Here is a 20,735-nt window from a genome sequence, read left to right on the forward strand (position 1 = left end):
TTTAACATGCTCTGGGAGTCTCGGGCAACTGAATGTGAGAATAAACGAGTCGGATTTGACTGGGTTCCCATCGACTCGTTTCATAATATTCTGCACGTCAACAATACCGTCATCAGCCCATTCAGATTTTAACTCATCTGTGGGGATATCCACCAAGTCCCTACATGTTACAACACCCTTACTATAGTTCTGAGTGGAGTAGAGCTCGGCCTCGATAGCGTACTCTCCGAGACAGGTTGCTTTCCTAAGAGAAGCGACTTGACGGGAACTAGAAGTCTCAACTAACAGAGTCCCATTGCGAAGTCGCTTCACAGATTTAAGTGTTCCTGCAATCCCCTCAAGACCCTTGTGGATATAAAAGGGAGAAACCCTCTCAAAGCTACCCTCCTTCCGTTTAATAATCAAAAACACATTCTGATTATCAGCATGTGCTCTGTTACGACAGTCTGATAAATCTCGATCAACACCAGGCGCTGGAGGACTCGCAGCACGAAGTCGCTTCTTCGATGGGGTGTGTTTTCCTACCAGTGGCCCACCCAAGCCACTGGTAGGGGGAAATGTAGAGGTCGAAGGGTCCATTGCGGTCCCACGAGCAGCTAGGGAACTAAAGGTCCGCTCAGACAGAGACCCGCGTGCCTGAGTAAGCCTTATACAACTGGGGTGCGGCAGGTGCCCCAGAGGTTGCCCACTCGCGACTGTTCCACCCCAACAGCCATGCATCTCATAGGCGCGGAGCACACCGGAAGATTGAGGGGTTTTTATAGAGGTTGTCCTTCCTCGCAATCCAGGCGGTCAAGCCAAGATTACCATTCCCCGCAGCACACAACATTCCACGGCCGCGCCATACAGTGGTCGCTGAAGCATGTCCGGGGGTTACGGTGACAGGAAACTGGCGGCGCCGACCAGTCCCCAGCTCAGGACCCCAGGGTCGCCAAGCCTGTACTCAGCAAATAAATGCTGAGCCCCTGGGGGCAAGAATATTTTCAAGGGACATAAAAAAAACAGTACTGTGCTACAGAGACCAAACCATAAATTCAAGTTACTGGAAAGAAATAACTTATCCCTCTAAAAATTCTCCCTATGTCACAAACTACAGCATCTCTTTCCTACGATTTAATTTTATTTATATTTTTGTTCTATATCTTGCCCTTGTGCCATGAGCAATGCAGTCTTTTCACAGCTTCTTCCATTTAGGAAAGCCAAGCATTGTAAAATTATTAATCTAGATTGGATGTACAAACTTGAGGACAATATTTCCTGCTTCAGTCCTTATTTCATCAAAAAGAAATTACGGTATGGCATCTCTTGATATGTTATGTCTGAAATAAACCTTGTCTTATGTTGTCATGTAAAAAAATCGTAATTAATTCAAAACTGTAAACATTAGTCACATCGATGCGGATGGGCACTGCGATATTTTTTCAGCATTTTCTTTAGTACTACTCATAATAATCAGAACAATGTCTTTTTTTCCCCTCTGGAGTGAATGCAATAGGCTGCTTACATCTTTTGACTTCTAGAACAACAAACAGGAGTTAATCGCTCGTGTAGATACGGTCAACTCTCGCATCTACACTGATAGCATCGTCTTTGTCTCGTAATATCTGAACGTAGACTGTATTATTCAATGTTATCCCCTAAATCTTTTTTTGTCACCATATGGAGGCAGAAAAAGTGGCTCATGTATTGCACAGGATTGAATTCTGTTGGGGGTGATAACACAAGCCTGCCATTCGTCCCGTAAAATGTGGAACAGTCCCCTTTCTTTGCTTGTGTGTCCCGCTTCCCCTCATTTTTATTGGGATGCGAATACGTCCTATATTTTCTTGACACCGTCTTCCTAAATTAAAAAAGAAACAGAATTATTTTTGCCATTTCTTTGAGAAACTATGGATTGGCGCTTATCTCACTTGTTTTCATTGATCAGTATAATGTCGGAGTTGTGGTGTAGTGTTATCTACGTGAACTAAGCTATTATGCCTAAATTAAAAACCAATTTTTCTTCCAAATTAAAGAAAAAATATCATTTCCTCGGAGAGAAACAGCTTAGTTACAAGGTTCACAGAAAAATTTGCAAAGGAACATTTTCGATTGCACCAGGGTTGGAACGCGGATTTTGTTCGACATGATAAATCAAACAAACATAAGGTACGGTAACTTCTTCTGCTGCGGTTGCAAGAACTTAAGAAATGAATGACTTCTTCACCAATTCATAATAGGTCAGTTTGTTCCACACACCGTAAGAAGGTGTTCTTACGTTGTTTCTATGAAACATGCATTTAAAAATTTAAAACATTGCCACCATTAACATGTTTTATTAAAGAGATATAATGAAATCAATCCGTGATATTCAGGATCACAGAGCTTTTACATTCATTTGAACCACACATGTTCCAGTTTATGAGCTTTAGTTTGTACCAAGATAGAATTTGTAAATAATAAAAGCGTAATTTATAAAATCCAGGAAATGAAGAGGGTACATTATGCAGCCTGCGAATTCCATGTATTGCGGCAACAAATGTCATTAAAGAATCCGTATTAAGTCAAGTTGTCAACGAAGCAAAGCTGAAGTGTTAACTCTTTGGGGCAAACAACTTATTAAAGAAGATCTTGACCATGTAAAGCAGGAATTTAGCGTTTGTTTTCAAAAATGAATCTTTATTGGTCATGTGATAAAACAAATGTTTCAGATAGCACAACTACCAAAGAAATGGTTTTCAAGTGTAGTATAAGATTTCGTGGGCAGACTTGTACAAAATATGTTACACATAAGCAGCAATTGCTGCTGCTCCACCACCTCGTTTTGTTTACTTCACTGCTTGCATGCTAGACACCTTGTATTTTATTACTCCCTTGGATTTTCATGTAGCGACAGGAACATAATTCGTAACCATCCATCTGACCTCGTCATTTCGCACTGATACATGACCCTAGTGTAAAATTCCTAAAGTCTTAACATGTTGCTTCACTTGGTCGTGATACGTATATATTTGCCTTGGGGCCATAGTATCTGCAGAAATTTAACGGGGGGTGGGGCGCTCTATATAACTTGAGTCGCTGAGTTTGGATATGTGTCACACCAAAGGAACTAAATTTTATAGGACTCGCAGAAAGAAGGTTCAGGCTGCTCCAAGATGCCTGGCCATCATGCATTTATTAGACTTATTTTTAAAAGCCTAAATATAAGAAATGCGAATTTCATTGACAGAAGTTTGTATTTTGTTAGAAGGCAGTGAGAAACGGGAAAATAAGACCTTCGATTATAGAGCGTAGTTTCCGCTATTTCGTGTTTTATTCTCCCTTCCACGTTTCTGAGCTCGTTACTGCAGCGTCCAACGAAGGAAGGAGAGACAAAAAAACCGCTCTTTTTTTGCCATGTCTATTTTCATTTTTGCCTTCTTTGACAAACTGAACTTTGTTGGATGTAATACAATCATCCTAGGCTACTGTATTCCACTACATCATACTATACAATATGGTGCAGGATCCAAATGCTTTTTAAAATTGTATTTGCTGTGTTTGTATCACTAGTATAATGTAATAGTGCATATCTAATAATTATATGTGCTCTCTAAGAAGATTCACAGCGCAAGGACTCGTGGGACTACCTGAGTCGAATGAAACCCAGTTTCATCGCCAGGTGTTAACCCTTAACTCAGTATGTGTGGTCTTTCTGACCGCGCGAAAATTTCCGAACCCGCTCTCCAAGGTCAGTTCCGGCCCAACCCTACATTGTTTTGCTGTCGATTTCATTATCACCCTCTTCATTTGCAGCTGACATGTGGTATTGACACATGTTGGAGTCTCCTAGACTGCTCATCGTGAACTACCTACAGTGGAACCTCCAATAATTCATTCCAGAATCTTACTCGTAGTGCGAAACACTCGTTAAACGAGACAATTTATCCTATATAAACTAATGTAAAATATGATAATGCGTTCCATGCAAAAAAAGTACTAAAAGTTTTATCGTATTCATGTCATTTATTCAAAGAAAATTATATTACAGTATTACGTACTTTATTGTTCACGATACATAACTAATTCCTTTTTACCAGGAAGCTACCTGTTGTAATTTGTTTCTGCCGACACTACAACACTCGGCGAAAATGCGACATAGCAATATCGTAAAATAAATTCGTAGCGCGCGTATCCATTGCTTTATTGGGGTGATGATTTTCGATGTACGATGCCAAATGAAATGTATCGCGAACTTTGCACGGTGTACGAAACGATGTAATTGGTGCAGCGGGAGTGTGATAATGGTGCATCAGGTAATAGTGGCCGCGCTGATACGAGGAAGCGCTCGGTGGCGGCTTTTTTTTATCTTTTTTTTCCAGCGAGAGAGACTGTGAAACTTTAAAGGAAATACCAAGTGCGATACAAAACAAGCGTCAAGGAAAGTTGCATTCCAAGGTTTTTTTTTTTTTTTCATTTATGACATCGCTCGAATCGGCGGATCTTCGATGGTTTCGGAAGGGAGCATTTTGGTCGTCCGCGGTATAGTTCAGACCGTGCTCCAAGCCATTTTCACATGTTTCCACACATGAAGACGTGGCTCACAGCCCAGCACTTCGACGATGACGAGCAACTGCATGCAACAGCTGGTAGACGGTCATGCTTAGTGTCTTAATTTATACGGAGCTTAAGTTGAAAAACAGCTGAACAAAGTGCCTTTCAAATGTAATTAAAATGTTTCTTTCTTTTTTTTAACGTAACACACTTTCTAAATAGCCCCCATACATCCTTCAACTCACTAAAATATGCACGACTGAGTGTACTTTCTGATGTTCTCTACATTAACCCTTTAACCTGGCATGAAGAAATGGCTTTTTCACCCAGACTATTTTTTGCTATACCAGGGATTAAAAACATTCCTTATATTTATTGTGAATCCGGGGTGTATGTAACCTACTCATCTGCTTACTGATTAGGCTATCGGTAAAATCTGCTTAGCCGCAATATAACACTGATGCAGTGTTAGTGAAAATCTGGATGAAAATGTTTCTGGTTTGACATGGTATCTCATTCATAAAATAAAACTAAACTGGTCTTTGTTACATGAAAAGGCACAATAATCTCTGTTTTTTTTTTTTAAATATAACATCTGACTGGAAAATCACTGACACACTTCGCATTTTTTCATACGCTGACAGACTGTTGTTGCGTATTGAAGAGAGAGTGTCTGGAGATACACTAAAGCTAATATAAGAAGTTTCAAGATGAGCCCTGTGGTAAATCTTATGTATGTTTGGTTTAAAACACATATTTGTATTTACGTATTTGTTAACACATTATTTTCATCCCCACATGCAGCAGAGCAATTTTTATTTCATTTCATAATTTCAGGGTTTGTCGGAAAAAACTTTTGTTGAACATCAGTTTTAAGGCCTTTTACGAATCTGCAGAAAAAAAACAATCTGGTAAATCTCTTCATTTCACAGTTGCCAGACCTTATGCTGAGGCTGTTTTGTGAAAAAAAAAAATGATTTTAATGTTAATAATAACCACTACAGCTATAGTGAGGTAGATTTATTACGTCACAACCAGTTTTGTTCTGTGAACATCATCAGCTGACACTGCTAACTGTGTTCATAGAAAATTACACAGAATTGTGCCAGTAATGTAATTCACAAAATCTAAATGTCTTATGTAACACTGAATGCACATTCTGAAACATGGCAAGTGTACAAACACACTGGTGACCACTGACCACAAGCAGTGAATGTGGCACGCTGTGTACACTTACAAAGTTGATTCTTGCATCCCACAGAAACACAAAACTTGTTAAAAACATGTAAGGAACCACAAGCTGACTATACTTAAGATTTTAGATACTATTAGCCACACCTGTAACTTGATACATTGTTCATCTTCCTTATGAGATCTACGATCCTTTTCTTCCTTCAGCATATAAAGTGAACAAAGCTATAAGATTTAATATTAATTCTTCTACTTTCAAGTTTATTTCATTTATGAAAGCTACTATTGTAAGCCTATTTCCTTATAACTAAATACTGTCATTGGCCCTACATGGATAACAGCCACATGGTTCCCCAAGTTTCACTACCATCTCTGTGTGAGATGACCTTTCTGCTAAGAACTGGGCAGCACACACAATTTTGGCAACTCTCTAACATAATGAAAATCCATGCTTATTTCAAACATTCAAAATTATTACTTCAAAGAGTCAGTGATTTATAGCTTTTAAATGACTTTGAAAGAGCTTTACTTCATACATACAAATTATGATTTTAAAAAGAAGTATCTATAATTATTGAAGAACCACTCAGACATGGTTGAAGTGCTACGTAGCAACATAAATTTTCTTCTGAATGTTTTCAGAAATAGTTAAATTTGGTAGCTCTCTTCCCCCTTAGAACATTACTAAGAGAGGAGGTGCAGCAATGTCACTGGACTTTTATTTAGAAGGGTGGTGGTTCAAATTCCCATTCTGTGGTAACCTGGAACATGGCTGTTTATTAACAACACAAAACAGAAAGTGCCATGATAAAGAAAAGGACAAGTCAGAATCTGTGTAATGTCAATTTGGTGCAATATCAATATCAATACCAATACCAAATCCAATAATATGATAGCTGTAGTTCAAATATCAGCCAGCAGCAGCAGCAGTAGTTCCATTAATCTTAAAGGCAAGGATGCAACTGCCTGACGCTTGCGGCAACTATTCCAAAATAAGTCAGAGGTTCTCACCAAGAGGCATGTATATGAAGAGTACTGGATGATGATGATGATGATGATGATGGTTTGTGGGGCACTCAACACCGTGATCATCAGTGCCCTTACAAGTTCGAAATCTTTTGATTTCCAGTCTCAGCACTTCCTGACTGAGACAACACAAACACCCAGTCCCTGGGTGGAGAAAAATCTCTGAACTGGCTGGGGATTGAATCCCGGACCCTGTGATCCAGAGGCAGCAAAGCTAGCCACAAGACCACAACCTGCAGACAGTACTGCATGTCCACTACACTGTGATGGCTCATGGTAGAAGTGCTCCATTGGTACAATCTGGAGAGGTCTATCTTCACTCTACAATGCACCCAGAAACCCAGATGTAAGTTTCCCATGATTTCACAAAATTGCTTAGGCTAATGAACATACTAGTTGCATTCATGAAGCACTTTCTAATGATAGCACGAAATTTTTTTGTGATGTTATCGAGTAGGCGAATCTGATCTTCATTTGTGCCTGATGGCTACACATTTAAGAAACCTACACATCATGTAACCAGTGTTAATCATTGATTCTTCTGAAGAAAGCATAAAGACATTGAAACCTAAGTCAAAGAGTTCTTAATAAACCTTGCTATTGCAACTGATTTGGCCATTTTTCACATTTTCTTATGGCGAATATAGGAGATTGGAGTTGAAATAATGGGTAATTATTTAATGGACAAAAGAACCTGAAATTTTAGCATTAGTTCTGTTCGGTTGGAGGTTGAACTATAGAGTTGAAAGGTTGCAAGATGTATTATCATGTTTGGAGAAAATCTTTTGAATAAAAAATAAGCGCCTCTAGTTTAACACGTTCTCCACCCATTGAGGCTTACATCAGATGTACAGCACTCACCAAGGCTGGAAAAAGATAGGAAAAGAAATGAGACAATGTCTGTTCTAAGGAACTATCCACACCCATATTGAAGAAAAGTCCTGAAATTTGCCTTAAAACTTTTAGGAAAATCTCTGACAATCTAAATCAGTATGATAAAACAGGGATTTGAACCACATTCCTTTGAAGTACAAGTGTAGTGTCTTATCACCTGTTCTGTTTCTGACCAAAGATGTGGCTTCAGTTAGTTAATTTTCTCTTTGATGTTACCTACAATAGCAAAATGAGTTTAAATCATCAAGCAAGTGCAGGCATTATGCAGTATCCACATCTCTCCCCTTAAATGACACTGTTCTGATGATGTAGCAGGCACATGTCATCTAGCTCTACTTCATTAAAACAGTATCTGTGACGGAAACATCCACTTACCTTGTGCTGAAAAGGAACCAAGTGAAATAGAGTGACACACACAAAATAAAGAGTATAGAGGAATGCCTTGATTTTTAGAGTCTTTTAGACATTTTGGAAAGAAACAAAATGAAAATAAAGAGTCATGAAAAGAAACAATCTTAATTTGATAAATATTTTTAAAAAATGTGTAATTAGTTGATATGAACATAATCTTCAATGACATTTTCCAGTATCAGGCTACTGAATTACCCCCCCCCCCCCCCCCTCTTATGACATCACCATCAAAGAGGCTTTGAATCACACACTTCTTCCTCAATTTCTTTACTTCAGCTTACCTTTATGCTTTTGTAATGGGAGATAGTAATGAACATTCTGCCTAACTATGAAGACACTTTTAAATATTTCAATAAAATTAAGCACTCAGCAGGCTGTTCCAATTTCTTCTGAATTCAAGATATTTTAAATAATTTTCTATATGCACTGCAACCTCCACACCATTTTCATTTAAAATTCTGGGAAAAATATGGACTTAAGATAGTCACCATACTAGTTACATTTTTTTTTCTTTTTACAGTAATAAAAGAGAAATAGTATAAGAACATGGACTGTGGGAAAAGAATGAAAGAGGAAGCCATCAGGTAGAATTAAGCACAGTGCATAGCTTAATCATTGCTGATACTTGGTTTACAAAATCATGAAGAAAGGCTGTACCTATGTGGGACACTTGGAAACACAGAAAGGTTCCAGACAGGTTACATAATGGTACGAAAAAGAGCTTGAAACCAGAGTTTAAACTGCAAAACATGTCCAAGAGTAGATGTGGGCTCTGACAAATTACTGGTTGTGAACTGCAGAAAGGCAGGACAAGTAAGACACTGGGATCTAGATAAGTTGAAATAATCTGGGATGGTTGAGAATTTCAAAGAGGACATTAGGCAATGATTGATTGAAACAGCTTAGAGACACAACAGAAGACAAATGGGTAGAGTGTATCAAACAGAAAAAAAGACAAAGCTCAGTAGAAATCCCTGGCTATTACCAAACTATCAGTTTAATAAGTCATACTTGCAGGACAGTTACACGAAGAATGGAATAACTGGTATAAGACACCCTCAGGGAAGATCAGTTTTGGTTCTGGGAAAATGTATGAATAAACAAGGCAATGCAGACCCAATGACTTACCTTAAAAGATAGGTTAGAGAAGCAAACATACATTTATAGCATTTGTGGATTTAGAGGAAGCTTTTGAAAATATTGCGTGGATTACACTGTTTGAAATTTTGAAGGTAGCAAGGATAAAATACAGGGAATGAAAGGTTATTTACAACTTGTACAGAAACCAGACAGCAGTTATAAGAGTCGGAGAACATGAAGGGGAAGCAGTGGTTGAGAGAAGGAAGTGAGATGGGGTTGTTAACTATTCCAAATGTTAATCCATTTCTACATTGAGCAATCAGTAAAGGAAACCAAGGAGAAACTTTGAGAGGGAATTAAAAGTTCTGGGAGAATAACTTTAATCTTTGAGATTTGCTAATGCCATTGTAATTCTGTCAGAGACAGCAAAGTACTTGGAATAGCAGTTTAATGGAATGGATTTGAATGAAGTGGGTAGTGTCTTGAAAAGACATTATAAACTGAACATCAATGAAAGTAAAACAAGGGTAATGGAATGTAGTTTAATTAAAGCAGGAGACGCTGAGGAAATTATACTAGAACGTGAGACACTAGCTATATCATGAAAAGCATTTCTGGAAAAGAGGAATTTGTTAACGCTTAATATAAATGTAAATATTGCGAAGTCTTTACTGAAAATATTTGTCTGGAATGTAGCTTTGTATGGAACTGAAATGTTGACAATAAAACATGCCGACATAAAACAAACAGAAGCTTTTGAATTGTGGTGCCGAAGATCAGGTAGGTAGATCGAGTAACCAGCCACTGGCTTACCCTGGTATTTTGTCAACGGTTTACTCCAGTATTTCATTAACTTTAATAATTTAAACTTTCTTGTGAGGGGAGTGAAATAAAAAGAAATTTGTGTGGGTAGTGAGAGAAAAAAAGTTGTAAATGTTATGGCAAAAACTAATTACATTTACAAAGATCTAAACTTAACCCTACAAGCACAACAATTTCACAGTGAGAAAGCTAGACAAACAAAACTATTTAATTGTCAATTTTATGCTGTTAAAATTCCCAAAATTTTGGTGTAAAATTTACAGAAATTTCAACTTTGCAATTTGTTAGTGCACGATAGAGCTGGTGGTGTAAGTGGTGAAACTGGCCAGTCAATAAGACTGAAAGAAGGTCAAACATGGGAAATAATTGAAGGATTCACAAATATTTATACAGCAGCAGGAGGGAGTGTCATACACAACATACTAACAATCCTGACCACCAGGAGGCGAGGGGTGAATGTGGTGGTGGTGTGGTATTTGAATGTCACTTTTCTATGTTATTCTTGGATAACTAGAAAACTGGAACCTTGTAACGAAAACATGTCCCAGAACAAAATTATTCCTAAAAAAGGTCTCATCCATTTTCTCTAGGACTAACTGTTTGCATACAGGGAGCTAGAGAATAGAAGGTCACCCGTAATCTGCATGCTCTGTACCTTAAGAGGTTTTCGTAGGCCTATTTGAGGTCGTTCCCTGACTTGATAGGCCACAAGCTATTTGTCTAGACTACCTCTACACCATGGTGGAATGTTGTAAACAATTATCAATTACAGTTTGTATAAAAGATTTAAGAGATGATCTGACCAGTTGTCTTAGATTCTTTGCAGATGAAGCTGTCATTTACAATCTAGTAAACTCATCAGAAGATCAGATCAAATTGCAAAACAATTTTAGCAAGACGTCTGTATGGTGCGCGAAGTGGCAATCTGACCCAGAAAAAAAAAAGGTTATCCACATGCATAGTGAAAACAATACGTTAAATTCCGTTTACACAAATCATCACACAAAGTTATCAATTCAACTAAATACCTAGAGATTACAATTAGGGACTACTTCAACTGGAACCATACAGGTTGGTTGGTTTGGGGGAGGGACCAACCAGTGAGGTCATCAGTCCCATCAGATTAGGGAAGGATGGGGAAGGAGGCAGGCCGTACCCTTTCAAAGGGACCATCCAGGCATTTGCCTGAAGCTATTTAGGGAAATCACAGAAAACATAAATCAGGATGGCCGGATGCAGATTTGAACCGTTGTCCTACCGAATGTGAGTCCAGTGTGGAGCTGTATTAATAATAATAATAATAATAATAATAATAATAATAACAACTACTGGTTTATATAGGAGCACTCACTACACTAAATATACATACTAGGCAGAGATCAGAACCAACCAACACAGAAGAAACCCACAAAACCAGCATGGCAACACAGGCTACAGATCAGAATAGAAAAACTGAGAAAAGACATCGGACAGCTAACACAATTTATAAGAAATGAAATGCCAGAAAAAAAAAAAAAAAAAACAAAAAAGGTTAGGTAAAATCTCACAACAAGAAGTGATAGAGCAATTAGATGAAAAGAAGCAGAAATTACAAGCATTGGCCAAACGACTTAGAAGATACAAAAAAAGTGAAAATAGAAGGAAACGAAACCAAACATTCAACACAAACCAAAAGAAAATTTACCAGACAATAGAAAACACACACATTAAAGTAGACAATCCACCAAGCATAACAGACATGGAACACTTCTGGAGCAACATATGGTCAAACCCGGTACAACATAACAGGCATGCATGGTGGATACAAGCAGAAACAGACACATACAAGACGATACCGCAGATGCCTGAAGTAATAATTTTGCAACATGAAGTCACCCAAGCAATTAATTCTACTCACAATTGGAAAGCCCCTGGAAAAGATAAAACAGCAAATTTCTAGCTAAAGAATTTTATTACCACTCTGATGACTGACATTAGAAAAAGAACACATTTATGCCACTATTAGTAGCACCTAATTTTTGGCAAAATTTTCATTTATTTTTGGCAATATTTCTGTCCAATTTTTTTGTATTCGTATATGATTAGACGTCCAAATTTAATAGGCTATTACATGCCTGAAGACACAGCCTTAGGGTTTTGAAATGACTATTAAAAATGGTATTGATTGGGGGAGATTTTTTTTTTTCTGGAATGTTTGCTGTTGCAGAAACTTCAACAGTCATCCTCCCCCTCCCCCAAATGGCATTTTCTTCTTTTGGAACTATTTAAGCTTTAACAAATGATTGTTTCTGTCGAGAAGCAGCAACATTTTCCTGCCAGTGAACAGAGCTGGTGTTTCTCGACATTATTTTTCTTTTCTCACCCAAACTGATAATTACAAAATCTGCACAATATTGATTTTGGCTCTCCATGAGCGTTCATAGCCATGTGACCCATACTTAATGCTGCATATAAAATCGACAAGGTACTTAGCATTGAAGTAGACCAAAAATAACTTTATTCGCACATTAGAGAAGACTTTCGGTGTGGTTGAAATACGTTGACAGGTTTTGTTTTCAGGTCACTGTATTGCAGAGTGTGGATACCAAAAATTGGCAGTCAGCTGTGAGCTTAACCCTCTAACGGCTCTGGACGTGTTAACGCGCGCGCCTTTGTACCTGTCCCTGTGTGCTCTGAACGTGTTTACGCATGCCACCAGTCGTTCTACCTGGTACTCTGAACATGTCTATACGTAGACACATTCAGAGTACCAGGTAAAAGGATTGGTGGCATGTATAAACACATTCACAGCACACAGGGACAGGAACAAAGGCGCGCACATTAACTCGCCCAAAGCAGTTAAAGGGTTAAAGAAACCAGAATTATGACCACCAGAGACGAAAGGAACAGTGCTTGGAAACAAGTCCTGCCTCCTCCTCACAGAGCAGTGAGCCTACACCAGTGTTCTGTGAAACAAAGACTGGCACATGGCCATAGGGATTGTCAGTCCCTTCTGGTGTGAATGTCGTAATCAAACTCCTTGATGGACCAGGATTAGTCTATTCACTCATTTCAAAACACAAAAAGAAAACAACCAGCAACACACAATTGAACGCATTCAGTAACAGCTACCACACAATTGCTTGCTGAGGTATGCAGTGTCATAAATGAGGTAGTTCAGATCCAATCTCTCCCGGTATTTGATACAATTACCGTTTAAAACAACTGCTACCAAAAACTGGCATGTTACACCAACTTTTGAACTTTATCTAGCAGACAAACCTATGTGTTTCTTTGTTGTAAAAAGATGCTAGGTCTCATTGCTGAGCTATGGGGATTACATGGAGTGTACCTTAAGCCTCTGTAAATGATCAAACAACTTTTTAAACTTCACTAGTTTGTCAATCACAATGTGTTTGGTGTTTTTTGAGAAAAATTTTGACTGATGGCTAACTTGACATGATATCAGATGTTGTTTGTATTGATGTGTCACACATGTTTAATGAGAAAAGAGTTTTCTTCACAATATCTTGAGTTTTCACAATTGTGGTAATTACTATCAAAAAAGTATGTAGATAAAAACAGAGAACTGGCAACTACCAAAATGGTAGCATCATGGTGTCTTTTCCAGCTATATATTATGCAGGAAGGTGATAAGAGAATCAGTGTTCTATGCACAGTATACAAGTGGGAGTACAGTAAAACAATATAGAAAATGTAAGCCCTCTGGTTCTTCCATGGACAATGTATTTGTTACCATGTTGAGGTATTTTAATGAACTGACATTAGATTTACATGGATATATTTATCTCTCAATTTCAACAATTTTCTGGACCAGCGACTTGTTTTATTTTTGCATTGGTCTCCATTCCCAAGGGTAATTATTCCCACTATTTCGTGACAGCTGTTCCAAAACTGAGGCAAAATTTGACAAACTTTGTTGGTAAATATTTCAACTTCACTGGTCTATGTGCTCGGTTGGCAAAACTGTGGATAGGAATCAGTGAATTTGACAAACAACTTGGATCGTTTACAGGGACCTCTTTATACAGATCATTCAACTGCCCACAATTGGCGTGGCACGAGAGCACTGAGGGCACTGGTACATCGTAGTGCTCATTTAGTTTTTATTTTACAAGCTCATTATTTTGCACATTAAATGTAATGTAAACAATTTACAGATTAGGCCTTGGGTCTGTTCCGACTAGGCGACTGAACCTACAAGGCAGTATGAAAACTGATCAATGATAAACCTTGATGATACACTACGTGATCAAAAGTATCCAGACACACCCAAAAAAATACATGTTTCATATTAGGTGCATTATGCTGCCATCTACTGTCAGGTATTCCATATCAGTGATCTCAGTAGTCATTAGACATTGTGAGAGGGCAGAATGGGGCACTCCACGGAACTCACAGACTTTGAACATGGTCAGGTGATTGGGTGTCATTTGTGCCATACATCTGTATGCGAGATTTCCACACTCCTAAACATCCCTAGGTCCATTGTTTCCAATGTGATAGTAAGGTGGAAATGTGAAGGGACATGTACAGCACGAAAGTGTAAGGGCCGACCTCGTCTGTTGACTGACAGAGACCGCCGACAGTTGAAGAGGGTTGTAATGTGTAGTAGGCAGACGTCTATTCAGACCATCACACAGGAATTCCAAACCGCATCATGATCCACTGCAAGTGCTATGACTGTTAGGTGGGAGATGAGAAAACTTAGATTTCATGGTCGAGTGGCTGCTCATAAGCCACACATCATGCTGGCAAATGCCAAATGACACCTCGCTTGGTGTAAGGAGCATAAACATTGGACGATTAAACAGTGGAAAAACATGTCAAGTGACAAATCACGGTACACAATGTGGTGATCCGATAGCAGGGTGTGGGTATGGTGAATACCCTGTGAAGTCATCTGTTGAAGAGCAATTCAGGGATGGAGACTGCATCTTTCAACACGATAGAGTACCTGTTCATAATGCATGGCCTGCAGCAGAGTGGTTACACAACAATGACATCCCTCTAATGGACTGGCCTGCACAGAGTCCTGACCTGAACCCTACAGAACACCTTTGGGATGTTTTGAAATGCTTGCCAGGCCTCACTCACATTAATACCTCTCCTCAGTGCAGCAATCTGTGAAGAATGGGCTCCCATTCCTCAAGAAACCTTCCAGCACCTGATTGAATTTATGCCTGCGAGAATGGAAGCTGTCATCATGGCTAAGGGTGGGTGCCAGGAACTTTTAAGTCATTTTCAGCCAAGTGTCCGGATACTTTTGATCACATAGTGTACCATTGCCTCTTTATTTAAGCAGGCCCTCATCTGGCCTCACAAGGGCTTAGTGGACCCTGTTGCAGACTTCCCTACCTCAGAAATAAATATGGGGAGGTACCGGGAATCAAACTCGGATCTTCCGCATTGAAGGTAGCAAAGCTTACCATTCGGATCTACCTCATGCGCCATGGTTGCACATCGTCTTTCCGACAGAGCTTTGCCAGATGTTGTGCAATAGCAGTAACAAATAAACTGCTTACATTTTCAATATTTATATACAGAAAATAAAGCTATTTGAAACTATCTCTGATGAAACAGTTCATCTAGACATTTTTGATATTTATATAAAGAACATAAAGCTACTTCAAACTATCTCTGAGTAAACAGTTCATCTAGATCCAATTCACTGTGAAATAGCATTTAGGGTCTATTGGGTAATTTCATGGTTTCGCATTTTGAGGCAGGCTTTGTATCTGTATTTGCATATATCACAAATACAAATTTTTCAGGTCCCTAGCCATTACAAACTATAAACAACTCACAAATTCTAATTCCATGTATAATGTGAATATCATTTCAAGGTGGAGAGTGATACTGCTACAGTTATTAATCTGCCTGTCTTTAAGAAAATATGCTTTCAAACAGATATACATGACTGGGACTCCTGAACACTAAATGAGACCTCCTCTTAACCATTTCATCTTGATATTATTTCAGTACAGGCTGCACCAATACATATGTAGTTAGAGTCATCTAGTTGCTCTGTTCTTACAAAAACTCACCTGCATTTTCACATACATACAGCACACTAAAAGCAGCTGATAACACATCAGAACATAAAATACCTGGTGGACAGTGGTCCCAGTTCCGCAGTACAGTCACACGCTGCCAGACTGCTGACTTCATTTCATACAGGCACTAAAAGTGAATGTGTTTCATTACTAAATGAAAACATTTTATTTTAAACACTGTATATGCTTTATTTGTTTTAATTAATCTGAGTTGTAAAAATCAATTTTTTAATTCCCTCCACATATATTTTCCATTTCAACATTTTGCTTAATACAATAGGAGCAAGTCCTGCTGACAAAATCTTGAGACATTATTTCTTCCCAGATCCACCCCAACCCCAAAGGCCTTTCACAAAACCTGTCAAACCAGCAGAAGGTGCTCTCCTTCCTGGGCCAGCTTCAATCTTGTCATCCAGTGATGGGAACTCAGCAGAATATAGCGCCAAGTCAAAAAACAGAGGCTTACATGGTATGGGGTGCATTTCAGGTGGCAGCTTATACACATTTGGATTACGCGATGTAAGAGATGGTTCTTCACGATATTCTCCCAGGCGTTCATAAAGCGGCTGAAATAAGGAGAATAATAATTACTAAATCTGGTCTTACCCAGTATAAAATAACATTAAATTACGAAAATGGCTCATAAAATTATTCTTGAAACATAAATAAAGAGCTACTGACAGTCTATTACCACTTCCATATTCCCTCCTTATTTAAAGGGCTTTTACATAGTAAAGGGTCATCTTACCTACATTAAAAGTGGCTCTTAAATACAATCTTGTCTCTGTACGGTACACTGAAAACTGGCTGCCCATCAACATTCATCCTAATCCTTTTAGATCTTATTGGCTGCTGTCAGTTACCTCAAAATAGGTTTTGTATTTTTAAAAATTCTTTCACTTAATATGAAAACTGTGTTGAATTTTCCCCCCAAATGTGAAGTAATTTTTAAAATAATGTACATAGCTACAAATATCACTGCTGGCAAAGAACAGTGGCATGCAGAGTAATGAAGGGTGAGAAGATGACACCATGATTCAATAACCAGTATAAAAAGAGGCAAAAAATATTGTGTTGTCAATAGAGAAGACATAGCAACAGAATGGGTCGGCCGGGAGAGCTCTGTGACTTTGATCATGGACTAGTCATTGGATGTCACCTGAGCAAAAAATCTATCAGGGTCATTTCAATCACTCTAAAGGTGCCCAAACTGACCATTGGTAATGTGAATGTGGAGAGGAAAAGCTAAGGAACAACAACAGTTAAACCAAGACCAGGCAGACCTGACATATTAGCAGACAGGGACCATAAACCGCAGGTGATGATCGTAAAAGATCACGACATCCGCAAAAGTAACTACTCTTGAGATCGAAAAGTGCAACCAGCAGTCCAGCTAGCACAATGACTGTGCAAACAGAATTAAAAAGAACAACAGTCAAACAGCTCCTCATAAGCTACACATTTCCTTAATCAATGCTAAACGATGCCTGAAGTGGCAAAGAGTGACACCACTGGATAGCAGATGACTGGAAATGAGTGATTTGATGTGATGATTCACATCTGTGGCAATCTGATGGAAGGGCTTGGGTTTCATGAATACCTGAAGAATTATGTGTAGTGCCGACAGTGGAGAACAGGGAGGTGGTGGTGTTATGGTAAGGGGGCATTTTCCACGGTTACGGTGAGGCCCTCTTACTGTGCTTAAGGAAACACTAAATGAGGAAGGATATGAACACATTTTACAGCACTGTGTACTCCAAACAGTAAAATAACAGTTCATAGATGATGACTGGTAGTATCAGCATGACGATGCACCCTGTCATAAACCAGTACCTGTGAGGCAATGGTTTGTGGACGATAACATTCCCGAAATGGACTGGCCTTCTAAGAGTCCCGACCTGAACCCAATGAAATGCCTCTGGGATGAGTCAGAACATGTACTACACTCTAGACCCCAGCATCCTACATCACTACCTTCTCGGGTTTCGGATATTGAGAAAGAATGGGTTACTATTCCGACATTCAAAACACCTCACTGAAAGTGACCATAGCAAAGTTCAAACTGTCATGAAGGGGAAGGGTGGACACACCTCATATTAATGTTCACTAACAAGTGTGCAAATCCTTTCGATCAGATAGTGTATATAAAAACACAACGATGATGTGTCAAGAAGCAACTGAATCAATAATCAGTTACAATGAATGCCAAACACTGCCAATGTTCAATGAACTAGAATACAATTGCAAAGTGTGCTTGGCCAAAGAGATTCAGTTTATTAATACAAACATGAGCTTATTTTGAATAAAAGTGACCCAGGGACATTTTAATGGACACATCTATGTCATTCAGAACCCAGTAAATTAGTTTTAGTTGTGTGGGGAGTTATACCAAAGTCACTGAATTACGAGATAGCATAAAAGTAGTTGGTGCAGTGAGCAGAATGTTTTTGATAGAATGATTAAAGAGTAATGTGGATCTCCAATTCAGAATGATACCAGTCATTTTTCACTTATAAAATACGTTTCCACTACTTTAAACACACAAAAATTTCAGTACCAATGCAATGAAGTGATTGCAAGCAGATTTGTCATTTAGTTTAACAATCATACAAGGGCATATTGGTGTGAACTATATGAATGCGTGGTGTCTGTTCTTTCCAACATGTCTGAAAGAATGACACCATGCAGATTCCCAGCTGTGAAACATTATATGTAAATTGAAGGGGGAACACTGCTGTCAGCTGTAGCAGGACATTAAGTGGAATCAGCAGCGACAAGCAAAAATGCGTACCAGACTGGGATTTGAACCCAGGATCTCCTGCTTACTAGGCAGGTGCAGTAACCACTGTGCCACCTGGGACACAGCATTATCGCAACTGCGTGAACTATCTCGGCATGCCTCACAGCCAATCCACACTCCTATGGAGTGCCATCTATCCGCATTCACTACTTAGAGATTCCCACAGGAGGTCGGACATATTTGTGCATTCCCTTCTATGGAAATCTCAAAGTAGTGAACAGGAGTATAATGGACCGGGACTGAGGATAGGTGCCGCTCAGTGGGCGTGTGGATTGGCCGTGAGGCATGCCGAGATAGTCCGTTCAGTTGTGGTAACGCTGTGTCCCGGATGGGGCAGTGGATACCACACCTGCCTTGTGAGCAGGAGGTCCCGGGTTCGAATCCCGGTCTGGTACGCATTTTCGCTTATTGCTGCTGATTCTGCTTAATGTGCTGCTGCAGCTGACAGCAGTCATCCCCTTTCTATTACGTACTGGCGTGAGCCTGAGTAGTGTATTGCAGCAGCACTGACGGCGGTTGAGCATGGAATGTTGTCACTGTAATAATTCAACAAGGCCAGTGCAATATTTCAAGGCACGTTAGCTAGCCAAAACAGCGAACTTGGTGGTATTGCACTGACTAGTGCAGCAAGGGGCAAGACAAATTTCAACACTGACAGTGGCAGTAGTGTATTAAATACATTAACTGGTAGTGGTGTATATTCATAACGATTCCACTGCTGCTGACTATAAGTACTGGTCATTTTTGTAATAGAATTATTCTGAGTCTCACAGCCCAAACAGGATGACAGAGCTGTGCTGGCTAAGACCATCACATGCACCTGTCAGCAGAGGTCATTGGTTTGAGGGCACAACAATGCAACAGCACTGCACACTAAGTCTCTCCGTGGGCTTAGTGCCATGGCACAGCTAGCCACACGAGGTCATCTCCAGCAGCACAGCCTACTCCTGCCCTGGGGGCAGTGGGTCACTTCCCATGAACACCAGCCACCATCTGCCACTGCTGGACAGGCGTCTCAATGCGGTGGACATCCTCCCCAACGATGCCACCAGGAGACATAGTGGCCTACAGCAGCGTCACGTTCACACACTGCTGGTGCGGGTTCCACGCAGATGGCTTACGTAATGGGACTGCCAGTGCGGTGTAGAACTGTGTCAGCAACACAGGGTGTTCAAGTAGCAAGAATTCAGCAGCCAGCTCACCACTAACTCACTGAACCATGCAGTGCAGATGCATTGATAAAAGAACCTGCCACTGTCTTTCTCCAGAGCCATCTGGGCTCCCACCTCACCTCCACCTGCTGCTCATACAATCTTCACTTGTAACCGTTCCACTCTGCACCAGGGGCCATTACAGTTGGGTGTCAGAATTTGGGCACTGTCTTCATGCAGCACGGCATCTGGACAACGACCTACAGTGTCTACATGCTGCGCTGAGCGATGAACTATTTGGTTAGTTTTTGGAGTAGTAATAGACATGGAAGCGAGACATAACTTTGATTTTAACGTTAAGGTTACCTTGTTTAGGCCGGAGGAGCCAACTGCTAATCTGTGTTTAAAGGTAATGGCAGAGAGCAGTTGGCTTGTAAGGTGTATACAGTGCAACTTACTTGGGCGTTCTACACCATGCACAGAGTCTGCGCCCTTAACCTGTTACACATGTCGCTGATATGTTTATATTGCAAGGCAGTGTAGTGGGTCTAGATGGATCATGATATGACATAAAGACTAATTTTTAGTGATCTTCTGGAATTCTAAAGAATTTTATTTTGTTGTTGTATTATCGTATGTACTGGGGAGTATGACTGTCATAATGGCAGTCAAAGACGAAAGGTTGGCTGGAGACAGCAGCAGTATGGATATTGCTAAAACAGGTGGCACAGCTGACAGCGGATAGTACGCAGCTAAATGGACAGTTGGCAGTTAAAGACAAAACAGTTAGCA

At 39.6% G+C, this 20,735-nt stretch overlaps 1 protein-coding gene and 1 non-coding gene across 2 annotated transcripts in view; both read right to left on the bottom strand.

Moving 5' to 3' along the window:
• Window positions 1-16,162: 16,162 nt before the first annotated feature.
• Window positions 16,163-20,735, bottom strand: part of LOC126162813 (signal recognition particle subunit SRP68) — an 85,974-nt gene continuing 81,401 nt past the window's right edge. Inside the window, exon 11 of the mRNA XM_049919558.1 lies at window positions 16,163-16,558. Coding sequence (XP_049775515.1) covers window positions 16,304-16,558 — 255 coding nt within the window. The 3' untranslated portion in view covers window positions 16,163-16,303. The remainder of the gene's footprint in view (window positions 16,559-20,735) is intronic.
• Trnat-agu (transfer RNA threonine (anticodon AGU)) lies at window positions 18,780-18,852 on the bottom strand. The gene has a single exon. It is a non-coding gene; the product is annotated as a tRNA-Thr (tRNA).

This window comes from Schistocerca cancellata, chromosome 2 (genome assembly GCF_023864275.1).
Source record: "Schistocerca cancellata isolate TAMUIC-IGC-003103 chromosome 2, iqSchCanc2.1, whole genome shotgun sequence".
Taxonomy (NCBI): Eukaryota; Metazoa; Arthropoda; class Insecta; order Orthoptera; family Acrididae; genus Schistocerca; species Schistocerca cancellata.